The sequence below is a fragment of the Coregonus lavaretus genome, assembly GCF_964263955.1.
Source record: "Coregonus lavaretus genome assembly, chromosome: 13".
In the NCBI taxonomy this organism is placed as follows: domain Eukaryota; kingdom Metazoa; phylum Chordata; class Actinopteri; order Salmoniformes; family Salmonidae; genus Coregonus; species Coregonus lavaretus.
Genome location: NC_140000.1, coordinates 20,231,930 through 20,254,373, shown reverse-complemented (window position 1 = coordinate 20,254,373; position 22,444 = coordinate 20,231,930). Strand labels below are relative to the sequence as shown.

At 46.6% G+C, this 22,444-nt stretch overlaps 1 protein-coding gene across 1 annotated transcript; it reads right to left on the bottom strand.

Moving 5' to 3' along the window:
- Window positions 1-117: 117 nt before the first annotated feature.
- On the bottom strand, window positions 118-21,845 carry LOC311139736 (GON-4-like protein). The gene is made up of 31 exons (XM_084174666.1): window positions 21,778-21,845; window positions 20,983-21,239; window positions 20,630-20,722; window positions 19,685-19,914; window positions 19,500-19,574; window positions 19,303-19,353; window positions 19,158-19,208; window positions 18,903-19,001; window positions 18,681-18,797; window positions 18,227-18,403; window positions 17,320-17,527; window positions 13,384-13,485; window positions 13,215-13,255; window positions 13,002-13,123; window positions 9,782-10,001; window positions 9,502-9,588; window positions 9,063-9,255; window positions 8,695-8,848; window positions 8,317-8,467; window positions 8,060-8,176; window positions 5,813-7,945; window positions 5,360-5,627; window positions 5,044-5,207; window positions 4,680-4,877; window positions 4,296-4,439; window positions 3,909-4,205; window positions 3,709-3,819; window positions 3,386-3,608; window positions 1,083-1,413; window positions 890-992; window positions 118-772 (listed from the first exon to the last, which is right to left on the bottom strand). The coding sequence occupies exons 1-31, from the start codon at window positions 21,789-21,791 to the stop codon at window positions 653-655; spliced, it is 6,651 nt and encodes a 2,216-aa protein (XP_084030792.1). The 5' UTR covers window positions 21,792-21,845; the 3' UTR covers window positions 118-652.
- Between the last annotated feature and the right edge of the window lie 599 nt (window positions 21,846-22,444).

Genomic DNA, 22,444 nt, shown 5'->3' with positions numbered 1-22,444 from the left:
GAGTGTAGTAGAGCCGTGACATGACCAATAACTTGTGTGGGTCTAGTAGACGTCTAGTTGTGCGCCTTGGAGATTGCACACCATCTCAGTCATAACGTAAATAATGAATCAAAAAAGCAAACGGATAAATTACGTTTATTTTGTATCAAATATAAAACTCTTATACAGGTATTATTACCGTGCATATTTCACATATTGTGCCATACATGCACAAATCAGGGAATTGAAAAAAGTATACAAAACATGTACATTCTTGGAATTATGTATTTATAAAACTTTTGCTACACTAAGAGACTATGTTCCCTTGTCCCTCAGTAGTGCATTTGAGTGATAACTTTTAGACAAAGGTTGTATTTCTTTCAATTAATTAGTAATGTACAGTTACACAGTGGCCACTGTTAACATTGGTTCTGGTAAAATTGAAAAGCTTCCATCTTCTTTCGAGCTGCTGGTGTTGCTTCAGCTCAGTGAAGGCTCAGGTGATTCTGATATGAGTTTATTAACAGTGTTCATATCCCCTCAATGTTGCTTCCAGATTTCCCCAGCCTTGAACTGGTTTGTGGAATATTTTTTATGTGGTATGAATATACTGCAGTCATGTGTAGAAGTGTCTGAACTTGGTTCTGTCCTTTTTGGGTTAGTTCTGTCCAGTTCAGTCCTGCTCCTCGTCTGTGACGATCTGCTGTTCAGTGTCCACAGCTTCGTCCTCTAAGTTGACCTGGCGGGCAGCGGTGTGGAACAGGCACATCAGGTCCCGAAACCGCTGAGACACCTGGACAAGAGAGAGGTAAAGGAGTCTGTGGACTAGGGTTCATTTCACAAGCCAATAATTTAACAAGTGCATTACTGTTGGATATTTTATAGTTTGGTTACAAAAAACAATCTTCACCTCATTGGGTGTCTTATTGCCAAGTTGGGTGGAAATTGCCTGGAAAGTACTCTGATTGGCACCTTGCTGCTGACAGGTGGTTAGAATGACACGGTCAGCCTCCCTGTAACCCAAAGAGGATTATCACTCTTTAACAAAAACCTTTTAAAAACATTAAACAAAGACCAAACATTTTCAGGCTTGTCTCTCTCACCTTGTCCAGAGTATGACTTTCTCCCCACTGGCAGTGAGGGAGATGTTTTTGGCACACACAGGGGGATCGGAAGGGGGGCTGGGACAAGGCTGCAGGGGGGTCAGGGGGTTCTCCATCTCCCCGCTAAGGGGTGTTGGGGGGCCATCAGACACCCCCGAGCCTTCTCCATCTCCCTTACTCTTCTTTGGCGAGGGGCTGTGTTCTCTCTCCCCATCCTTCCATTCTTCCTCATCCTCCTCAATTTTGTCATCTTCCTCTTCCTCTTCCTTCTCCTCAGGGAGGGGGAGTGAGCCTTCCTCAGGACCCTCCCATGAAGGGGCTCCTTGCTCTTCTGAAAAGCATAATGGTTGTTTATCTGCAACGTGTGAAAAAGTTTAAAAGGGGGCTGAACTTCCTGATTTGGCCCTAGTTTTTCAGCTTCACTGCCTGTTTTTGAGAATTTGGCAGTACGTCCAATCGGCCATCACCACCAGACCACGTGTATGGCGTTGTGTGGGCAAGCGGTTTGCTGATGTCAAAATTGTGAACAGAGTGCCCTATGGTGGCAGTGGGGTTATGGTATGTATGGGCAGGCATAAGCTACGGACAACAATTGCATTTTATCAATGGCAATTTGAATGCACAGAGATACTGTGACGAGATCCTGAGGCCCATTGTCGTGCCATTCATCCGACGCCATCACCTCATGTTTCAGCATGATAATGCACGGCCCCATGTTGCAAGGATCTGTACACAATTCCTGGCAGCTGAAAATGTCCCATTTCTTCAATGGCCTGCATACTCACCAGACATGTCACCCACTGAGCATGTTTGGGATGCTCTGAATCGACGTGTACAACAGCGTGTTCCAGCTCCCGCCAATATCCAGCCATTTCACACAGCCATTGAAGAGGAGTGGGACAACATTCCACAGGCCACAACCAACAACCTAATCAACTCTATGCGAAGGAGATGTGTGGCGCTGCATGAAGCAAATGGTGGTCACACCAGATACTGACTGGTTTTCTGTTCCAAGCCCCTAACTTTTAAAAAATAGGTATCTGTGACCAACAGATGCATATCTGTATTCCCAGTCATGTGAAATCCATAGATTAGGGCCTAATGAATTTATTTCAATCCTTATATGAACTGTAACTCAGTAAAATCTTTGAAATTGTTGCATGTTGCATTAATATTTTTGTTCAGTATAGATAACTTGACCAGGTCTTGTGTCTTGAAGTCGTCTAGGCTAGCTAGTGCTAGCAAACTTATTTCCCTATTTAACTTCCAATGTGAGCGACTGTGGCAAAGTTGGTTTGACATTGAATAGCCTCTCTGGGGCTAGTCAGGGACAGTCAATGAATTACACAATGGAAATGGGACAATATTTTAACGTTGTACATCTTTTAGTTGTCTCATTAAATGCTTCCAATATTTGTATACCCAATTCTAAAATGTATAGTTGGTTTGAGGTTTTTAAGTCATAGAAATATGGCACCATTGACATGTAAAAATGTTGTCCCGTGTACAATGGGACATTTACTGATGGTCCCCAACTAGCCCCATAGTGATATTGAATGTCAAACCAAATTGACCATAGGCATTTCAATCAGGTCGCCTGCAGCTGCTCCGAATTGATGATTACTTGGGTGCTGCCAGCTGTGGGCAGGATTGAAATAAACCCAAACCAAGGAAAACAGTACCCTTCATTCTGTGACATACCATTTTTTCCTACCATCTAGCAAATCTCAGTTTTGGACAAGACTGACTTTATGACTCATATCGATGCCACATAAGCCGTTTTCCCAAAAAAACTTTTCTCCCCAATTTCTATCTCGTCTCATCGCTGCGACTCCCCAACGGGCTCGGGAGGCGAAGGTCGAAACATCACCCGCACCAATGTGTCAGAGGAAACACCATTCAACTGATGACCGAGGTCAGCCTGCAGGCACCCGGGCCACTACAAGGGCGCGATGAGCCAAGTAAAGCCCCCCTGGCCAAACCCTCCCCTAACCCGGACGACGCTGGGCCAATTGTGCGCCGCCCAATGGTACTCCCGATCACGGCAGGTTGTGATACAGCCCGGGATCGAACCCAGGTCTGTAGTGACGCCTCTAGTACTGCGATACAGTGCCTTAGAACGCCGCGCCACTCGGGAGGCCCACGAAGTTGCTTTTTAGGGGCAGTCGCTCTTTAAAGTTTAGCATTCTATAGGTAACATAGTGTTTTTCAGCCGTTACTTATGTAGATCGGTTTTACTTTAGTTGCTTTTAACCAAATAATGACAACATTAATTCACACAGAAAAGGAAGTGCAATTCTTACCAGAATGTGGACTGTTGGCCCCACTGTCGACTTCATCTTTTACTTCAGCGTCCACCTCTTGCTCCTCCTCTTTATCTTCCTCCCTCTCCTCCTCTTTCTCGTCTTCCCTCTCTTCCTCCCTCTCCTCCCTGCCTGTCTCAGTGTGGAGGTCAGCAGTGGGGCTGGTTGCCGTGGGGTACAAGGGGTCAAGGCTCTTCATCGCCCTGGAGACGCCATCAGAGGCCTGAGAGAAGACCGCATGTCACATTCTGTCATCTCCATAACTCTCACTCATTTTATTCACAGACAGTTTAGAACAACAAAACACTAGACTATGAGGCTACCTTGTTGCCGTGGCAGCGAGAGCATCCTTTCCTCTTGTGTCTGCGAAGCTTGGCATCATGGCTGGCACCATGACAGAGGCAGAAGCAGTCCTTTTCTGGCCAACCACATTCCTGTGAAGGAAGACAACCAGACAAATCAGAATCATAATTGCAAATGCAATTAGAAATCAACTAACTACACCGTCCACATTTCCTCAAACCTTGTAGATGCCATGAGAACCGATCTTCCTCCTCCGTCTGCGACTGGTCATTGGTGGAATATCTTCTTCCTCTAGATCAGGGAGGGTCACTTCTTCAAAACCACCACTTGCCCCTCCCCCTGACCCCAACCCAACACCCTCGCCTCCGTCTATTCCGCCCCCTGCCTCCTCCAGCCAACAAGCCTCCTCAAACTGCCCTGGACGGGCTGAGGGTGGGCGGAGCTCGTCAAAGAATACCCAGAATTCCCCTTGCAAGTGGGTGTGGCCTTTCAGGAGGGAGGACATCTGTGCTTTAAGCTGTAGAAAGCAGAGGTGGATTACATTGGTGATTTAACATTGGTTTACTGTGGTGACAACTAATGTGAATGGTATAGAATACTGACATACCTCCTCTATGCTGGCAGGACTGAGGCCAGGTCCCCCCTGCAGAGCACGTACGATTTTCTGGTAGTGAGACAGGTTTTCCCCAAAACTAATCTCCAGCTGCCTCAGGAAGCGTCGACTGCGCTCAAATGCCTGCTGCTCCTCAAACTGGACAGGACAGAAAACATCACATAGTTGAAGAGTATTAATGGCTTTTTCAGCAGTTAGAACTTTTCAGATTCACTACAATGTATTCGGCTACATGAAAAATAAAAATGTTTGTTCTACATAATTATATTTATATATGAACGTTCTGTTACATTGGGCCTGAACCTTAATAAGTACCTGAATAAGCATCTATGAAAATATCCAATATTAAATGATAAGCGGCTGTGATGTCATCCTTACCAGGCCACACTCCAAAGCCTGCTCCGGGAGGAGGAAGGCAGCAAAGTCTCTGAGGAGGTCTGGCCATTCCCCCAGGACAGGACGGAGCTGGGAGAAGAGCTTCACTGCGCTACGCCCCTCACCCAGCTGCTCAAACTCATATAGTATCCCCAAGAACTCCTCCACCTTACCAGGTACGTCCTGAAGGGCTTCCCGCACCTGAAGGAGGAAGATGGGGTCAAGGGTTAAAGTTTACCTTTTTTGTTTTATTGGATAACTGCAACTAATGCTATGCAACTTGTTTTGAAGTATGTCATTTCGAGTATGCTACCCGAGATCCAAAATACACTATACAAAAAACACCAAATCCATTTTTGTCCCTTACCCTGTTGAGGTAGGCCTGTGCAAAGGCGAAGTCCTTGCTGTCTCTGAGGGGGTCGTTGTCTAGAATGTGGTCGTCATAGAGCAGCAGCAGCTTGGACGTGTCCTTACTGTCTCGCTCCGGACGACGACTACGCCTCAGACTGCGAGGAGGAGGCCTGCCTCGCCCTGAGGGTACCCAACCACAGGAAAAGAGAGAAGATACAAAACAAGGATTATATAATTAGTACTCATATGGAACTGAATACTTAGTAGACCATTTCTGAGAACATGAAAACATTTTGTAGTGGGTCTCCATCACCCCTAGACCTGAGACTGACCTCTGCCGCGTCCAGCTCCCTTCCCACTGGCTCTGGGGGTTCCCTCCCCAGGGGGCACGTCCTCCTCTCCAGGGACCTTACTGACACTGCCGTCCCCAGACTCAAGCTCCTCCCCCTTGGTGGGCCCCTCCTCCTCCTCAGAGTTCTCCTCCTGGGAGTTCTGGGAGACGGGGGAGTTGGGTGAGGTGGGGGAGTTTGGAGAGTTGTCCTCCTCGGAGTCACAAAGCCTCCCCTCTGAGGCCAGCCATGTCAGCTTCTTCATGGTCTCCTGTGGGATGGATGGTGGGCGACTGTTAGCAGGCTTATGGAGAACTAATGAAGAGAATATTCATAACTTTCTAGATATATTAAGGTAGAATGTTGTAAAAATAGAAAAATTAGCTAGCTGTCTGAACACGTAACCTTATGCTACTTTCATGCCAAAAAAGTCAGACAAACTTTTAAATCATGTACCTGCAGCTCGGGCACTGAGAGAACAGACTCCTCTGAGGCTGATGACATCACTTCTTCTTCATCTTCATCCTGAGTAAGGTCATCAAAGTCCTCCTCTTCCTCCTCCTCCCCTTGCTTCTCCTGCTCTCCATCCCCGTCTTTCTCTCCATCCTTCTCTCCTCCTCCGTTCTGTCCTCCATCTTTTTCTCCCGCTTCCTCCCCCTCTCCACTTCCCTTTCCATCTCCACCCTGCTCTCCGTTTCTCTCCCTACCTCCATTTCTCTCCTCTCCTCCACTGTCTCCTTCTCTTTGGTCACCCTCTTCTCCATCGCTCATCTCTCCTCCTCCAGTTTGTTCCTGTGCTACAGTCCTTCCACTCAGCATGCCCATGCCATGCACACCACACTCTCCCTCCTCTTCTTCCCATCGCTCATCCTCTTCACCACGATTTCCCTCAGGTGGTATGTCAGGTCTGTGCGTTGATGTAGCTGCCATGCACCACCTTTCTAACCCCACCTCTCTCCTCTCTTCTCCCCCTATCCTCTTCACCCCATCCTCCCCTTCCTCCATCTCACCAACCATCATTCTCTCCAGGGCATCAGCATGGCTTTCCAGGCTGGAGCAGGGGCTCCCAGAGGACGACTCAGAAAGTGTCAGGAGAGGACCCTCCACACCCCCCCATCCCTCCTTCTCCCCATCTTCCCGTAATCCCTCCACCAATCGGTGCAGCTGCTCCTCTAAACTCGACCTGGGAGCGTCTCCGCTGGTCAGAACACTGTCGCTGGGCAACCGGACACTCAGTGCTTGCTGGTAGCCCTGGGTGCCATTAGGTAAAGTGGTGAGTGGCGAGAGGCAGGAAGGTATGCCATTCGTTAACCCAGTAATATTGAGTTGGGGTGCAGGCGACAGACCAAAAGGAAGGCTTTCAGACCGGTGAAACCCATTCTCTGAAGCAGTGGATGACACAGACCCGTTTGAGATCAGGCAGTTTTTAGGCACCCAAAGCATTTGAGTAGAACTATGGGCCGCAGTTTGTACCAGTACATACTGGTCATTCTTAGGGGGTGAGAGGCTCTGGATGATTGACGGAGACATAATGGCATGGGAGCTGCTAGACTGGAGTGTGACAGCATCTGTATTTGTAGCATTCGGAGTGTATCCAGACAGGTTCTGGGAGTAGGTTAAGGATGGGTCAAACCCAACGTCATCTTTGACCTCTGCATGGATTGGTTGCCCCCAGTCGCTGTTCTGATTGTCCAGGGAGGGGTTCATAGGGCTGGCTTTGATGATAAGAGGAGGAGAGGGCGTGTGAGAGAAGAACATGGGGCTAGACTTGAGCTGGAGCCTGCTATCCAGGGGTGTGGGGGGATAGTTCAGGGAAACTTCCATGCTGGGTGGGGCAGGTAGGAGGGGCCTGGACAGAGTACGGGCGAGAGCTGCTCTGGTCTTAGCCTGAGTGTCCTGGTGGGAAGGGGTGGAGCGTGAAGGCCGCTTGGCCAATCTTGGAGCAGCACAGGCACGACGGGCAGAGTTAGTGACCAATGAGGGAGTACCACCATTCTCTGCTGGAGGAGCAAACAGGGGGGATGGGGGTGATGGCTTTGGGGTAGCTGGCTTGATGGGCAGCAGATTGCGAAGCGGTGCCCGGTAGGGTGTTTTTTTCTCTGTATGATTGGGCCTCGTTTGCATCACTGTGACCACACCCTGACCAAAGAGGGGGACTCCCATTGGGATGGAGGGTAAGACCTGGACCAATGGCACTGCTCCATGGGCAGGAGTGACAGGAGCCTGGGACAATGGCAGGGCCCTTCGGATTGGAGTGCTGGGGGCCTTGGCCAATAGGATGACCCCTTGCGAGGGGATAGGTCCAGGAACATGGGCCAGAAAGCGGAGTGTATCTGGCGGGGCTTTGGCTAGGGGCGGAAGGGGGGCGGAACGGGTGAAAGCGTAGAAGGGACGAGGTTTGGGGGCGCTGGGTGGGCGCTCGCCTTTGTAGTTCATGCAGGGGTGTAGGCGCAGGGTGACATTTCTAGGGAGAGATGGGGGATATCGCGTCCCATTGGGGAAGGTGTAAGGGGGTGCTGGAGGAGGAGGAGGTATTCTGGATGGCTTATTATACTCCATCACCACCCTGTGGATGAATGGTAGACTCTTCTATAGAGGAGAAACAATTTACATAGGAATTAGTACCTATTAGTAGTAATAGGGAAGTAAAATGGAGAATGACACATTTTCTAATACTGATAGTGGTGGTGGTGAGTTTCGTACCAGTAGCCAGTTGGGCATGACGGACATCTCTCTCTCCACTGGGGGGCGCTCCTCCCCTGGCATCACCTTGCCACAGGTCTCCTGCATGGCAGGAACTATGTTGTGCTGACAGTACAACTGAGAGTGAAGAAAATAACAGATAAAGCTCTATCTTTCCCATGGTTTCATGGTCCACCCAACATGGCAATAGGTGGTTACATCAAGGCATGATCAAAACATTAAGACTGATAAGTATCAATGAGTTGTGAGGTCCACACCTTGATAGTGTTGTCAGATGCCTTGGGGCCACACAGCTCCTTGACACGGGAGCGTAGCTGGTCCTGCTTCTTGGTACGGATGAGGTAGCGACACATGAGCTGGTAGGGGAGCTCTGTCTGGCGGAAGTGCTTCAGCCCCAGTACAATGAGTCTGGAACAAAAATCCACATTGTGAGTAAATATCTAGTTTTTAGTCTAACGTTCAAACATGCAAGGAGGAATTTGATGCTTGGTTGTAGCAGTAAAGATGACATAGGTCCTCATAGTTCCAACTATGTCGGTGAAAGGTCAATGAACGGCTTTGGAGCTAGCTAGAGAGACAGACCCTCTCATTTCAGGACGTGCAGCACGTGTAAATGTGTGTGAGTGCACGTGTACCTGTCCTCTCCGCGTGTGTAGAAGTTGTTCTTGGCGCGTGGGGGGTGCAGTGCGGGGTCCAGGCTGCAGTGGGGCAGGAGCTCTGGGTAGAGGAAGACGGAGCGGGTGGCGAACAGCCAGGCCGTCTCAGCAGACAGCAGAGGGTATGTACGCACTGCAGGGACAACCACAAACACACCATCAGGCAATTCACTAAACCAACCCTCTGACACATATAGATAACACCAAACAGCTACACACACAGGCTATCGATACCATTTACAAAGACACTATCTTTAGTACATACAGTACAGACAATTCAGACACTCACGTCTTTACATTACATATGAATTACACACATACACACACTAGACCTCCCTGTTCATTACCATTGTTAGAGCGCGTTTGAGGCCTGGCAGGGGGGGTTGGAGGAGAAGGAGCAGATTGCGAGACAGAGCTCTCCTGCTCCTGGACCAGAGACAGTGCCCCCTGGAGGTTACAGGCCCTGAAGATGCTGCTGAAGCCTGGGTCCCGGACTGACCTGATCGCTTCCTCACGCTGGGCAAACGACTGGAGCTCCTCCTGGGTGGGGGGCACACAGAGAGAGGGATGAGGAGATGGAGGGGAGGAATGGAAGACTAAGACTTGAGAAGGGTGGAGAGAGAGCGGGAGGGAAGGCAACAGGGAGAGAGGGGAGAATGGAGAGGAAAGAGAGAGAACAACAGAGAGAGAGAAGGAGAGAGAAGAAAGAAAGGTGAGAGAGAGGGAGGGAGCATGAGAGAGGAGAGTAAGACAGAGACAGAGAGAGAGACTGCCTCAGTAACTCACCAGGTATTGTTTGGTGGTGTGGGCCTTGTGGTGCAGGGCCTCCACAGGGCTGCACAGCAGGTGTACCTGGGTCAGCAGCTGGATGTGCTGAACAGAGAGACAAAACAGACAAGGGGGTCAGTGAGTCTACCAGTGTCATGTGTCAATATTTCAACAATTAGAGAGGAATGAACATGATTGGTGTCAATAATAAGGCAACTTGAAAAATCTAATGTTATATTCCACCAACTTCACTTCCTCAGTTCTTTTAAAATGAGGTTTTACGAGCGAGCCTGCCTACCTGTTGGACTTGCTGCTGCAGCTGTAGTTTCTGGGTGTGGTCGAGCATGAGGGCGGGGCAGGGCAGAGGTGGCAGCAGCACCATGGGGGGTGATCCCGTGACGACGGGGGTGGAACGGCCAGAGGTCTCCTGGAGGGCTCTCCGCTGCTGCAGAGCCTCCATCTGCTCCCTCACAGTACGCCGCCTCTCTGTTAGCATGTTAGCCAGTGGCTCCTGAAACCTGCAGAGATCAGAAGGCAGGGGTCAGGAAGGGGAATAATAATCATATTGATGACATAATAATAATAATTTCAACTTTTATAGCACTATTCATTGCATAAATAATCTCAAATAAAAAAAGAGAAGCAATTTAGAATAGGATCATTCATGAGATGGAAGGTCATGAGTAGGTGGGGAAAGTTCATGGCTTGAATGGTCATCGGAGGAAGGTGGTCATAAGGGAAGAGCAAGCAAAGATCGCAGGCAGGCAGCACAGTGTCATCAAGGTGTCTCGCTGTCCCTGCGGCTTCTCCATAGTAGGGCTCGGATGAAGTTTGAGCTCAGCTACTGCAGTTCATGGACTCCGTAGTAACGTTAGGTGTAGCTAGCTAGCTACTCCTTCACTACTACCAAAATGAAGTACCCATTGGGTGAATCTACAACAGTCATGTGGCGCCAGAAAGCACACCACATTTCAATAACAATTTAAGAATAGCCTTGTAGGGAGTAGTCCTCCCTACGATCCTCATCACTGCACACCTCTGCTGTGCCGTCTTGTTTCAGGCTTCTCTCCATCCCCAACCTCTGGACACTGGCTGGCATTCGATTATGGTCATTTAGCAGACGTTATCCCAAAAAATTATCGGTACATGTGGCCCATGGGACTGAAGACACACTTGACTGGAATTATACTGAACGAAAATATAAACTCAACATGCAACAATTTCAAAGATTTTACTGAGTTCCAGTTCATATAAGGAAATTAGTCAATTGAAATAAATAAATTAGGCCCTAATCTATGGATTTCACATGACTGGGCAGGGGCGCAGCCATGGGTGGGCCTGAGAGTGCATAGGCCCACCCACTGGGGAGCCAGGCCCAGCCAATCAGAATATGTTTTTCCCCAAAAAAGGGCTTTATTACAGTCAGAAATACTCCTCAGTTTCATCAGCTGTCTGAGTGGCTGGTCACAGATTATCCTGCAGGTGAAGAAGCCAGATGTAGAGTTCCTGCACTGGCGTGGTTACATGTGGTTTGCGGTTGTGACATACTGCCAAATTTTATAAAATGATGTTGGAGGCAGCTTATGGTGGAGAAATGAACATTCAATTCACTTTTAACAGCTCTGGTAGAAATTCCTGCAGTCAGCATGCCAATTGCACGCTCCCTCAAAACTTGAGACATCTGTGGCATTGTGTTGTGTGACAAAACTGCACATTTTAGAGTGGCCTTTTACTGTCCCAAGCACAAGGTGCACCTGTGTAATGATCATGCTGTTTAATCAGCTTCTTGATATGCCATACCTGTCAGGAGTATCGTGGCAAAGGAGAAATGCGCACTAACAGGGATGTAAACACATTTGTGCAGACAATTTGAGAGACATAAGCTTTTTGTGCGTATGGAACATTTCTGGGATCTTTTATTTCAGCTCATGAAATATGGGACCAAAACTTTAAATGTTGCATTTATATTTTTGTTCAGTTTGGATTATGAAATATACTGCTTAAAAAGGCTCTACAGTCTACGCAACGGATCCGACGGAGGTTCGTTTGTGTAGCTCTCTACGTACTTTCGTACGGCTGAACTTTTGGCACGCGACGACAGCGTAGCTCCGCTTGCGTAGACTGAAATCACTGTGGAGAGACTTAACACTCTCTACACACCTCCATTATCCTCTTCTACTTTTCCTAACGTTGCTGAGTCATTAGTGGTAGCACTGTCACAGAGCCCAGACTCCACACAGTGTGGAAAAACCTGTCTTCCCCACGTCATACTGCATCGTTAACATTTAGAGACACCCATTACAGCCAGGACCAGGACACAGTAACGTGTGTAACAGAGGTGTGTGTGTACGTGTGTGGAGGGTTGCTGGAAGGAAGTAAAGCGCTCTCTGCTCCCGTCAGTTCAGAGAAGTGGCCTGAAAACGGCACGTCGCACACATAGAAACCTCTCAACAGACGCACAGTTCAAACATCAAAGTGGGCACAGGTGCCAACCATCTACTGAACACCTGGCGCACTGGGAGTGTGTGAGAGACACAAAGTGAGTTTGTTAGCGGTGTTGTGTGTGTGTGTGTGTCTTTTGTTAGTAAGTGTGAGTTGCTGTAGCTCCAATGTGAGTCCTGTGTGTTAGTGTGGATTGTAGCTCTACTGTGTGTTCTGTCCACCTCCTGACACTTCAGAGGAAGAGAAAACACCAGAGCATTTCTCTGCCTCCCTACCCAAGCAGATACAGCACCCCTCTGCTGCTCTGTCCCGAAGGGAGGCCTTGGTGTGTGTGTGTACGTCATTTCAAGTAATTCCTAGAATGTCATAGATGGATAGGCTCAAACGCATGGGCGGCTGCAGTCACGTGTCCTGCAGTTGTTCATAACACATACGACAGATGGCCAACTTGGCTCACCAACCAGCACAAAGTCAACAAGAGGAGGACCGTGTGTGTGTGTGTAGAAAAAGGAAGCAAGGGTGAGCTAAACTGTCACACATTCACATCCATTAAGTGCTGAGATAGATAGCACCGTTGACTCAAGGAGGACCAGGAAACAATGGATTATATGGCTCATCATAACGCTATTTTATGAAACATAAGCGCATCTCAAAAGTCTAGTTGCTTCCTCTTGTTGTTTGCTCTGCATTAAAAGCTCAATATCACTATTAATATGGGGTACTGGGTTGGTGGACCAACTCAGTGACCTTGTGGTTAGTGTCCACCCTGAGATTGGAAGGTTGGGAGTTCGATTCCTGGCCGAGTCATACCAAAGACTGTAAAAATGGGACCCAATGCGCCTCTGCTTGGCACTCAGCATTAAGGAGATAGATTGGGGGTAAGGCCCTGCGATAGACTAGCGTCCTGTCCAGGGGGTCTACTTGTACATCAAGCTGCCTCATGCTACAGAAACAGGAGATCTGCTCCTACGAGCTGTTCCGGCTCAAGGCTACTTACTTACTGGGTTTGCGGTACACTTTTTGAAAGGCCTTTCTTTCCTGAGAGAAATAGGGAGAGGGTTAGGGTGGAATCATACCGAATGGCTTGTGGAACGTTGAATTGAGGAGCGCTCTGGGGTGGAGCTGCTTCCTCCCTCTCTTCATCTTCTTCGTGCCCATCGTCATCCTGCCCATTCACTATTAGCTCATCATCCTGGAACTAAAGGGGTTAAAAGACAGTGAGATTCAGAAAAAGAAAAAATATTATTGAAAAGAGAGACTTGCAGATATAATACCATAATCCTCCTCACCGTCTCGAAAAGCTCCTCCAATAGCTCGTTCACTTCCTTTTCTGAAAGAGAGGGAGAAAGGAAATAGGTTGGTTTATTTTTTTCCTTAAATTAAACAAATGGAATTTACCAGGCCCCCATATATCTGTGGTTAGGATTGATGTATGGAAACATTATGACAGAGACTCACTGGTGATGCGTACAGCCCGGTCGTTCCTGTAGTCCTCTCGGTCAGGCTCATCCAGATCCTCCAGGAAATTATACTCTGGGTCATCATCATCATCACCCTCTTCTGCGAGAGAAAAGACAAGGCGGAGATAGCGAGAGACACAGAGAAACATTTATTTTAAACTGTTTAAAAGTTAAGAAAGATACAGTGCCTTGCAAAAGTATTCATCCCCCTTGGCATTTTTCCTATTTTGTTGCATTACAACCTGTAATTTCAATTAATTTTTATTTGGATTTCATGTAATGGACATACACCAAATAGTCCAAATTGGTGAAGTGAAATGAAAACAATAACTTATTTCAAACAATTCTAAAAAATTAATAACGGAAAAGTGGTGCGTGCATATGTATTCACACCCTTTGCTATGAAGCCCCTAAATAAGATCTGGTGCAACCAATTACCTTCAGAAGTCACATAATTAGTTAAATAAAGTCCACCTGTGTGCAATCTAAGTGTCACATGATCTGTCACATGATCTCAGTATATATACAGTGAGGGAAAAAAGTATTTGATCCCCTGCTGATTTTGTACGTTTGCCCACTGACAAAGACATGATCAGTCTATAATTTTAATGGTAGGTTTATTTGAACAGGGAGAGACAGAATAACAACAACAAAAATCCAGAAAAACACATGTCAAAAATGTTATAAATTGATTTGCATTTTAATGAGGGAAATAAGTATTTGACCCCTCTGCAAAACATGACTTAGTACTTGGTGGCAAAACCCTTGTTGGCAATCACAGAGGTCAGACGTTTCTTGTAGTTGGCCACCAGGTTTGCACACATCTCAGGAGGGATTTTGTCCCACTCCTCTTTGCAGATCTTCTCCAAGTCATTAAGGTTTCGAGGCTGACGTTTGGCAACTCGAACCCTTCAGCTCCCTCCACAGATTTTCTATGGGATTAAGGTCTGGAGACTGGCTAGCCACTCCAAGACCTTGATGTGCTTCTTCCTGAGCCACTCCTTTGTTGCCTTGGCCGTGTGTTTTGGGTCATTGTCATGCTGGAATACCCATCCACGACCCATTTTCAATGCCCTGGATGAGGGAAGGAGGTTCTCACCCAAGATTTGACGGTACATGGCCCCGTCCATCGTCCCTTTGATGCGGTGAAGTTGTCCTGTCCCCTTAACAGAAAAACACCCCCAAAGCATAATGTGTCCACCTCCATGTTTGACGGTGGGGATGGTGTTCTTGGGGTCATAGGCAGCATTCCTCCTCCTCCAAACACGGCGAGTTGAGTTGATGCCAAAGAGCTCGATTTTGGTCTCATCTGACCACAACACTTTCACCCAGTTCTCCTCTGAATCATTCAGATGTTCATTGGCAAACTTCAGACGGGCCTGTATATGTGCTTTCTTGAGCAGGGGGATCTTGCGGGCGCTGCAGGATTTCAGTCCTTCACGGCGTAGTGCGTTACCAATTGTTTTCTTGGTGACTATGGTCCCAGCTGCCTTGAGATCATTGACAAGATCCTCCCATGTAGTTCTGGGCTGATTCCTCTCCGTTCTCATGATCATTGCAACTCCACGAGGTGAGATCTTACATGGAGCCCCAGGCCGAGGGAGATTGACCGTTCTTTTGTGTTTCGTCCATTAGCGAATAATCGCATCAACTGTTGTCACCTTCTCACCAAGCTGCTTGGCGATGGTCTTGTAGCCCATTCCAGCCTTGTGTAGGTCTACAATCTTGTCCCTGACATCCTTGGAGAGCTCTTTAGTCTTGGCCATGGTGGAGAGTTTGGAATCTGATTGATTGATTGCTTCTGTGGACAGGTGTCTTTTATACAGGTAACAAGCTGAGAATAGGAGCACTCCCTTTAAGAGTGTGCTCCTAATCTCAGCTCGTTACCTGTATAAAAGACACCTGGGAGCCAGAAATCTTTCTGATTGAGAGGGGGTCAAATACTTATTTCCCTCATTAAAAGGCAAATCAATGTATAACTTACATGCGTTTTTCTGGATTTTTGTTGTTGTTATTCTGTCTCTCACTGTTCAAATAAACCTACCATTAAAATTATAGACTGATCATTTCTTTGTCAGTGGGCAAACGTACAAAATCAGCAGGGGATCAAATACTTTTTTCCCTCACTGTATACACCTGTTCTGAAAGGCCCCAGAGTCTGCAACACCACTAAGCAAGCGGCACCACCAAGCAAGCGGCACCATGAAGACCAATGAGCTCTCCAAACAGGTCAGGGATAAAGTTGTGGAGAAGTACAGATCAGGGTTGGTTTATAACAAAATATCAGAAACTTTGAAAATCACACGGAGCACCATTAAATCCATTATTTAAAAAATGGAAAGAATATGGCACTACAACAAACCTGCCAAGAGAGGGCCGCCCACCAAAACTCACAGACCAGGCAAGTAGGGAATTAATCAGAGGCAACAAAGAGACCAAAGATAACCCTGAAGGAGCTGCAAAGCTCCACAGTGGAGATTGGAGTATCTGTCCATAGGACCACTTTAAGCCGTACACTCCACAGAGCTGGGCTTTACGGAAGAGTGGCCAGAAAAAAGCCATTGCTTAAAGAAAAAAATAAGCAAACACGTTTGGTGTTCACCAAAAGGCATGTGGGAGACTCCCCAAACATATGGAAGAAGGTACTCTGGTCAGATGAGACTAAAATTGAGCTTTTTGGCCATCAAGGAAAACGCTATCTCTGGCGCAAACCCAACACCTCTCATCACCCCGAGAACAAAGCCAAGTTAGTGGGTTCGATCCCCGGGACCACCCATACACAAAAATGTATGCACGCATGACTGTAAGTCGCTTTGGATAAAAGCGTCTGCTAAATGGCATATTATTATTTTATTATTTAACACCATCCTCATTCTTCCAGAGATTTGAGACTGGGCCGGAGGTTCACCTTCCAGCAGGACAATGACCCTAAGCATACTGCTAAAGCAACACTGTGGTTTAAGGGGAAACATTTAAATGCCTTGGAATGGCCTAGTCAAAGCCCAGACCTCAATCCAATTGAGAATCTGTGGTATGACTTAAAGATTGCTGTACACCAGCAGAACCCAACCAACTTGAAGGAGCTGGAGCAGTTTTGCCTTGAAGAATGGGCAAAAATCCCAGTGGCTAGATGTGCCAAGCTTATAGAGACATACCCCAAGAGACTTGTGGCTGTAATTGCTGCAAAGGGTGGCTCTACAAAGTATTGACTTTGGGGGGTGGGGGGGGTGAATAGTAATGCACGCTCAAGTTCTGTTTTTTTGTCTTGTTTCTTGTCGTTTCACAAGAAAATATATTTTGCATCTTCAAAGTGGTAGGCATGTTGTGTAAATCAAATGATACAAACCCCCCCAAAAAAACAATTTTAATTCCAGGTTGTAAGGCAACAAAATAGGAAAAATGCCAAGGGGGTGAATACTTTCGCAAGCCACTGTATATGGCCTAAGGGTAAAAGGGCTGTCAACACACAACCATAGCCATAACCAGTGAAGAAGAAGTGAGAGAGATGAGGCAGAGGGAGGCAGAGTGGGAGAGACAAACAGGAGGAGAGCAGAAGTGGGAGAAAGGTCAAAATGAGCAAAACATGACAGAGCAAACAGACCGAGAGCAATTAAACCGGCAATACACACACATACCTCCCGTAAAACACGTGTACACACACAGGTTAAATGCAGCCCCATCTGTCTCCGTCTGCCTGCTTGACACTTTTCAGTGTTTGGAGGAGTGCCAACTTCTTTGTGTATTTCACTAATAAAGTATTTGCTCCAGAACAACTGAATCCATGGCCCATTTTTGAGAATGATGTGTTCCATACGCAACAGTGTAAAATCCTATTGCATCGGTTTCTACATGATTGGACCATTCCATTTCTATAGTACATCGCCCATCCTTGAACCCTCCCTCTCTGCCATCATCCCTTTCTTTGACTCCTAACCTTCATTCTCCATGTCGGATGTCATGAGGCCCTGCAGCCACTCGCTCCAGTCGCGGTCCTCCAGGGCCAAGCTGTAGTCGTACATGTCAGGCGTGATGTCAGGGGCATGTAGCTCCGCCTCCAGCTTGCCCAGGGGCACGTTCCTCAGGGTCCGTTTGGAGCGGGTACGACACGCCACCAGGCTAGACCCTGCACCTCCAGTCAGAGGCTGGAAACAGAGAGATGGAACCAATGAAGAAACAGACACATTGATCCTGATATGGCTGAATAGTCTCCTGATAAGAGTCAGGTGATTTCCTAGTATAGCTGAATAGTCTGCTAGTATTCACGGGTTGTAAGGTTCATTACAATTTTGTTTTGAACGTTCTCGAGGACTGATGCCCGAATGAACGTTCTACTCAATGCATTGTCAATGGGGTTGATGAAGATGCCATCAAAAGTGCATTACAGTGGCTTGAAAACACGATGACATTTCAAAAGGAGGCAAATAATTAGTAGGAAAACCTTTTGTCATAATTGTGATGTCGCCAGATTGACTTTAGATGCAGTATAACTTTAGCTAGCTAGCCAAGATTGAGGGGACAGCACTGAATTTTTGCTAGCTATTTTTGACAAACTTTGCTAGCTAATGGCAACATTGCCCTCTCTCTAAAGTAAGTTTAACGACATCATAATGATGGAAAAGTCATTTTCGACTAATTATTTTCCTACTTTAGCGCTGTCATCCTATGTCCAAGCCACTGTAGTGTAATTTAGACTAAACAGGCAATTAGCCCCCGTCCAAAATGACTGGGCATCAGTTCGGGCACCAATATGGCTGCGGCGTCTGTATAACGTTCATAACAATGGCAACGACGTGCCCACGTGACGGAAGTGCAATCTATGAATAGTTTAACAGTTTCAGTACCTGGAAGGGTTCGGTGGAGATGGGGCTGAGTTCCAGCTCTTCCTCCACTGCATGAAGCTTCTCCAGGAAGGTGCAGTCTTGGGCCCTGAGGGGTCGTGAGGGGCCAGTGGAGGACGGGGGCGGAGGGGGCCCCATAGGAACAGTATCCACCCTCAGATGTCTGGGCTGCCTTGGCTTCTAAACATAAACCAAGACCAACATTACAGTTAACTCTTACTCATCCAGTGCACATTGTAAATATTAACTCCGTCAGTTAACTCTGACCCTGTATATAGAATGTTTACTTACTTTCTTGTGTTCTTATTTCTATTTCTTGTGTGTTTTTGTTCTACCTTGTGTTACATTTAGTATTATATTTCACTGTACTTGTGCATGTGACAATAAAAAATTTGTTTTCTTCTTTTCTTTCGAGAACTTTCAATCAAAGGCCAAATGCAGAGGTGCGGTGTGTTACCTGTCTGGGACTGTCAAATCTGTCCTCCTCACACTCAGAGTGTCCAGGGGTCCTGGGCCGCGCCCCTCGGGCACATCGTGGGGACGAGGCTGTGCTGTCCACGTCGCTCCAAAACGTCTGAAACAACAAAGTCACAGGCATGACATCTTAGTCATATAGCACACACTTTTGATGGAACAAAAATGAATTGACTAACGGAGCAGAGATGGAATTTTTCCACACCTCCTCTGCAGTCTCATCCTCCTCATCCTCATCGGGGCAGTACTCTTCATCAGAGGAGTCCTCCTCCTCCTCCAGAGGGATGTCAACAAACTGAGGGGGCTGGGGAGAAAGTAGGGCGCGAGATGAAAGTGGGAAAGAGCGAAACAGAGATAGACAAAGCAACAGAGACTACACACAATAGTGAGGAGTAATAAAGGACTTTGCTCACAGAAAATATTTGACATGACACTAGCGCTATGTGTGACAGGGACATACCTTCACTTCAAGGGCCCTTCTGATAGGAGAAATATTCCAGGTGGGGATGCCCTGCAAGAGAAGAGGAAGCCACTTTAGACTATTGAGATGCACCCAGGAAAAAATATTAAAAAGGTTGCTGCAAGTTGTGTTACTGGACACTCACCACCCCCTTTTCTACCACCTCCTTCAGTCTGGAGCGGGTCATCTTGGGCTCCTGAGGGAAGCAAATAGAAGATAAAAACAACATTGAATTCAGGAAGAGGAGAGAGAAATTATTTAAAACATGCAACTCCCAAGTGATATTAGCAACCAATTTCTGAGTTGTACTGTCAGTATTACTTGCTGTAAGTTGACACTCACAAATAGGGGTAGGTCCTGCGTCTCCTGGATGGCTGCTTTCATCATGGCCACTACATGCTCGTTGGTTATCACCTCCTGAGGGCAACATTCACAAGTGTCAGTCAAACATTTTCAACACTAACATTAGTACTTGGCAGTTAGTATTAACCCCTCTTTTGCCTGGATTGAGACTCAAGCTAACTCACGTGGAGGATGGTCCGGACATTGACCGAGGTCAAGTTGTGTTGGTGTGACTTCCTCTCCAGATCCATATCCAGCTGCTCAAACTCATCCTCCTCGCTGTCACTGGATGAATCTTCCGACGACCTTTTTCCATCCACAGAGTGTCCCTCATCCTGCCCATTGTCTAAAGCGCTCTTCATTTTTGAGCTGCTCTTCCTCGTCATCAGCCTCTGGCCCCCACAATCCTCTCCATCTTCAGACAGAAGTAAGTAATGAATTTGTGCACATCAAAACAGAAACATGAAATCCAATTCTCATACACTACAAATCTGATTCAGTGTTTCCAAAATGGTGGGTATGTCCACTTCCTATAGAGCAGGGATGAGCAACTTTGATGGGGGTGGGGGCCACAAAAAAATCTGAACTCCTCATGAGGGGCTGCAGTGGCTCGCGGGTCTGCGTACCAACATCCATACCCACACATGCAGTCAGAGCAGGCCCTAGCCTTTTGGGGACACTAAGTGACATTTTGTTGAGAGCAAAACATTTTAGCGGCCCCCCACTTGACAGCGGAGAGAGCTAATTTCCTGCAATTCCACACATTTTGCCAAGGGGTGTGAAAGCATTTTGCCAAGGGGTTTGAAAGCAAGTTTGCTGCAATTCTACATATTTTGTCATGGGGCGGAGAGAAGATTGAGCAATTTAATAACTCATTTCATGCAATTTTTTAAAAAATGCCATGGGGCAGAGAACAAATTGCAGTTTTATAGCTAATTTCCTGCAATTTCCCCAGGTTGTTAATTTGACCATTAAATGTTTGTCATTTAGCAGACGCTCTTATCCAGAGCGACTTACAGTTAGTGAGTGCATATATATATATATATATATTTTTTTTTCATACTATACTGTTTTTGGAAATTGGTCTTGTCTATTTGGCGTGTCACAAGAAGCAGAGTTGAGAAGCTCACCTAAGGTGATTACCAGGCCCAGTCCTGTGTCCTCTTCCTCTGCCTCGAAGGGGCTGGGAGATCGCTGACAATCCTCCCCATTCATAAACTGACCTGCAGCAGACACAAAACAAACAAAGATTTAACAATGAGAAATTCCCCACCAACCAGCCAAGTACAGGTATTCAGACTGATGAATACTCCATGAGATAGGAGTTGATCACATTCCCACCACCGAAGCATGTAAAACCAATGAAATTCCCCTGCACACAAACTCCCACATCCCTTCATATCTCCGCAACACACACTATGTGTTACTTGTCATTCCTCCCTCTAGTTCTCCATTCCCCCTTCCCTTTCTCATCCCTCCATACCTGAAGCAACAGGCTTCTGCTTGAACCTGGGAGAGTTCCTCCTTGGTGACAGCCCATCTGGGACCGTCATCCCAGAGCCCTTTCCCTTAGCTGGGGTGGGTATGGAGATATGTCTGTTAACTGAGAGAGTGCAGAGTGGACCACCATTGGAGATCTGGGGGGCACAAGTTGTCTCATCCCTCTTTAAGGCTTTAGAACGCATGGGCCGTGGTTCTGGGGTGCTCGATTTGCGTTTCTGGCCTTTCATGCTTCGAGGCCTGAAAGAACACCACAACAGCTTAACGTTACAGTTACATGAGGGGGTCTAACGTTAGCAGACTGTAAAATGCACTTTGTTATAGAATAAGACAATAGGATGAACAATTTGCAGTAGTTACTAGCGAGACAAAATTAATATAGCCGAGTAAGACAGCTAGCTGTGTCTCATTTGTGTGCAAATCCAAGCTACTATCTAGTTAGCTGTTATTAGCTAGCCAAGTTAGCAGGCTAGTTGTGCCACTTTCTCGGTTGCGCTGAGGTTAGAGTATAAAAAGCACAACCAAGTCAACACAGATATATAAAACATTTCTTAGTAGCTAAAATAATCTTATGATACAAGTCACGCTAATGACCCTGATGTAGTTGTTTGGTAACTTTAGTTAGCTTGTGTTGTTGTTATTAGCTTGCTATCTAACGACTTATATTTGTGAACAAGTAACCTTGTGTGTTTGTGTGTCTCGAAACTGGACGCCCGACTTTTCTAGGATGTCAGTACATTGACCTTTCCAATGTAGTAACTTTATTGGTATCACTTACCCGCAAATCGGCATTTCGTGCCATGAGAAGCTAGCGAGCTAAGCAAATCTTTACAGCGCCCTTTCCCGCGTGTCACACATGAATCCATCCCCAGTTAATTTTCCAATAGCGTTACAGATCCTACCTCAAGTACGGTAGGCCTGCTATCGGCAGTGAAATGGTTGTGGTATGCCATTCAGTTCACGTTGGTTCAGCATCCTACAGTAAATGTTTGTGTTATTAACCACACACATCTTTCAAGTTGTTTTCTTACAGTTGTGGTTTTCTTACAGTTGTGTTTTTTATGGATGGAGGAAACATTAACAATTGCGCACATGCACACACACGCACTTAGATTATTTATTAGATTATTTGTCGTGGTTGTTTGTTAAAAAAAAGAAGAAGAAAAAAAATACCCCAAAACATTACTCTATTTATGTTATTTATTTGGAGGGATCTGGATAATCTTGCACCTTGATATCTGAAACCAACCATATGACAGTAAAGCTGCGAGCTACTAGGAATGGATGCTCCAAAAATCTATCTATGCGCACCTCGATTATGATGCATCGTTCCAGAATCCTTGGAGAAGCACCAACAAAGTATATGAATATAGAATAAACATAGCTACGGATGAAACTTAAAATAACTGCTTTTATCAGCAAACTTCCATTGAAAGCTTTTTTAA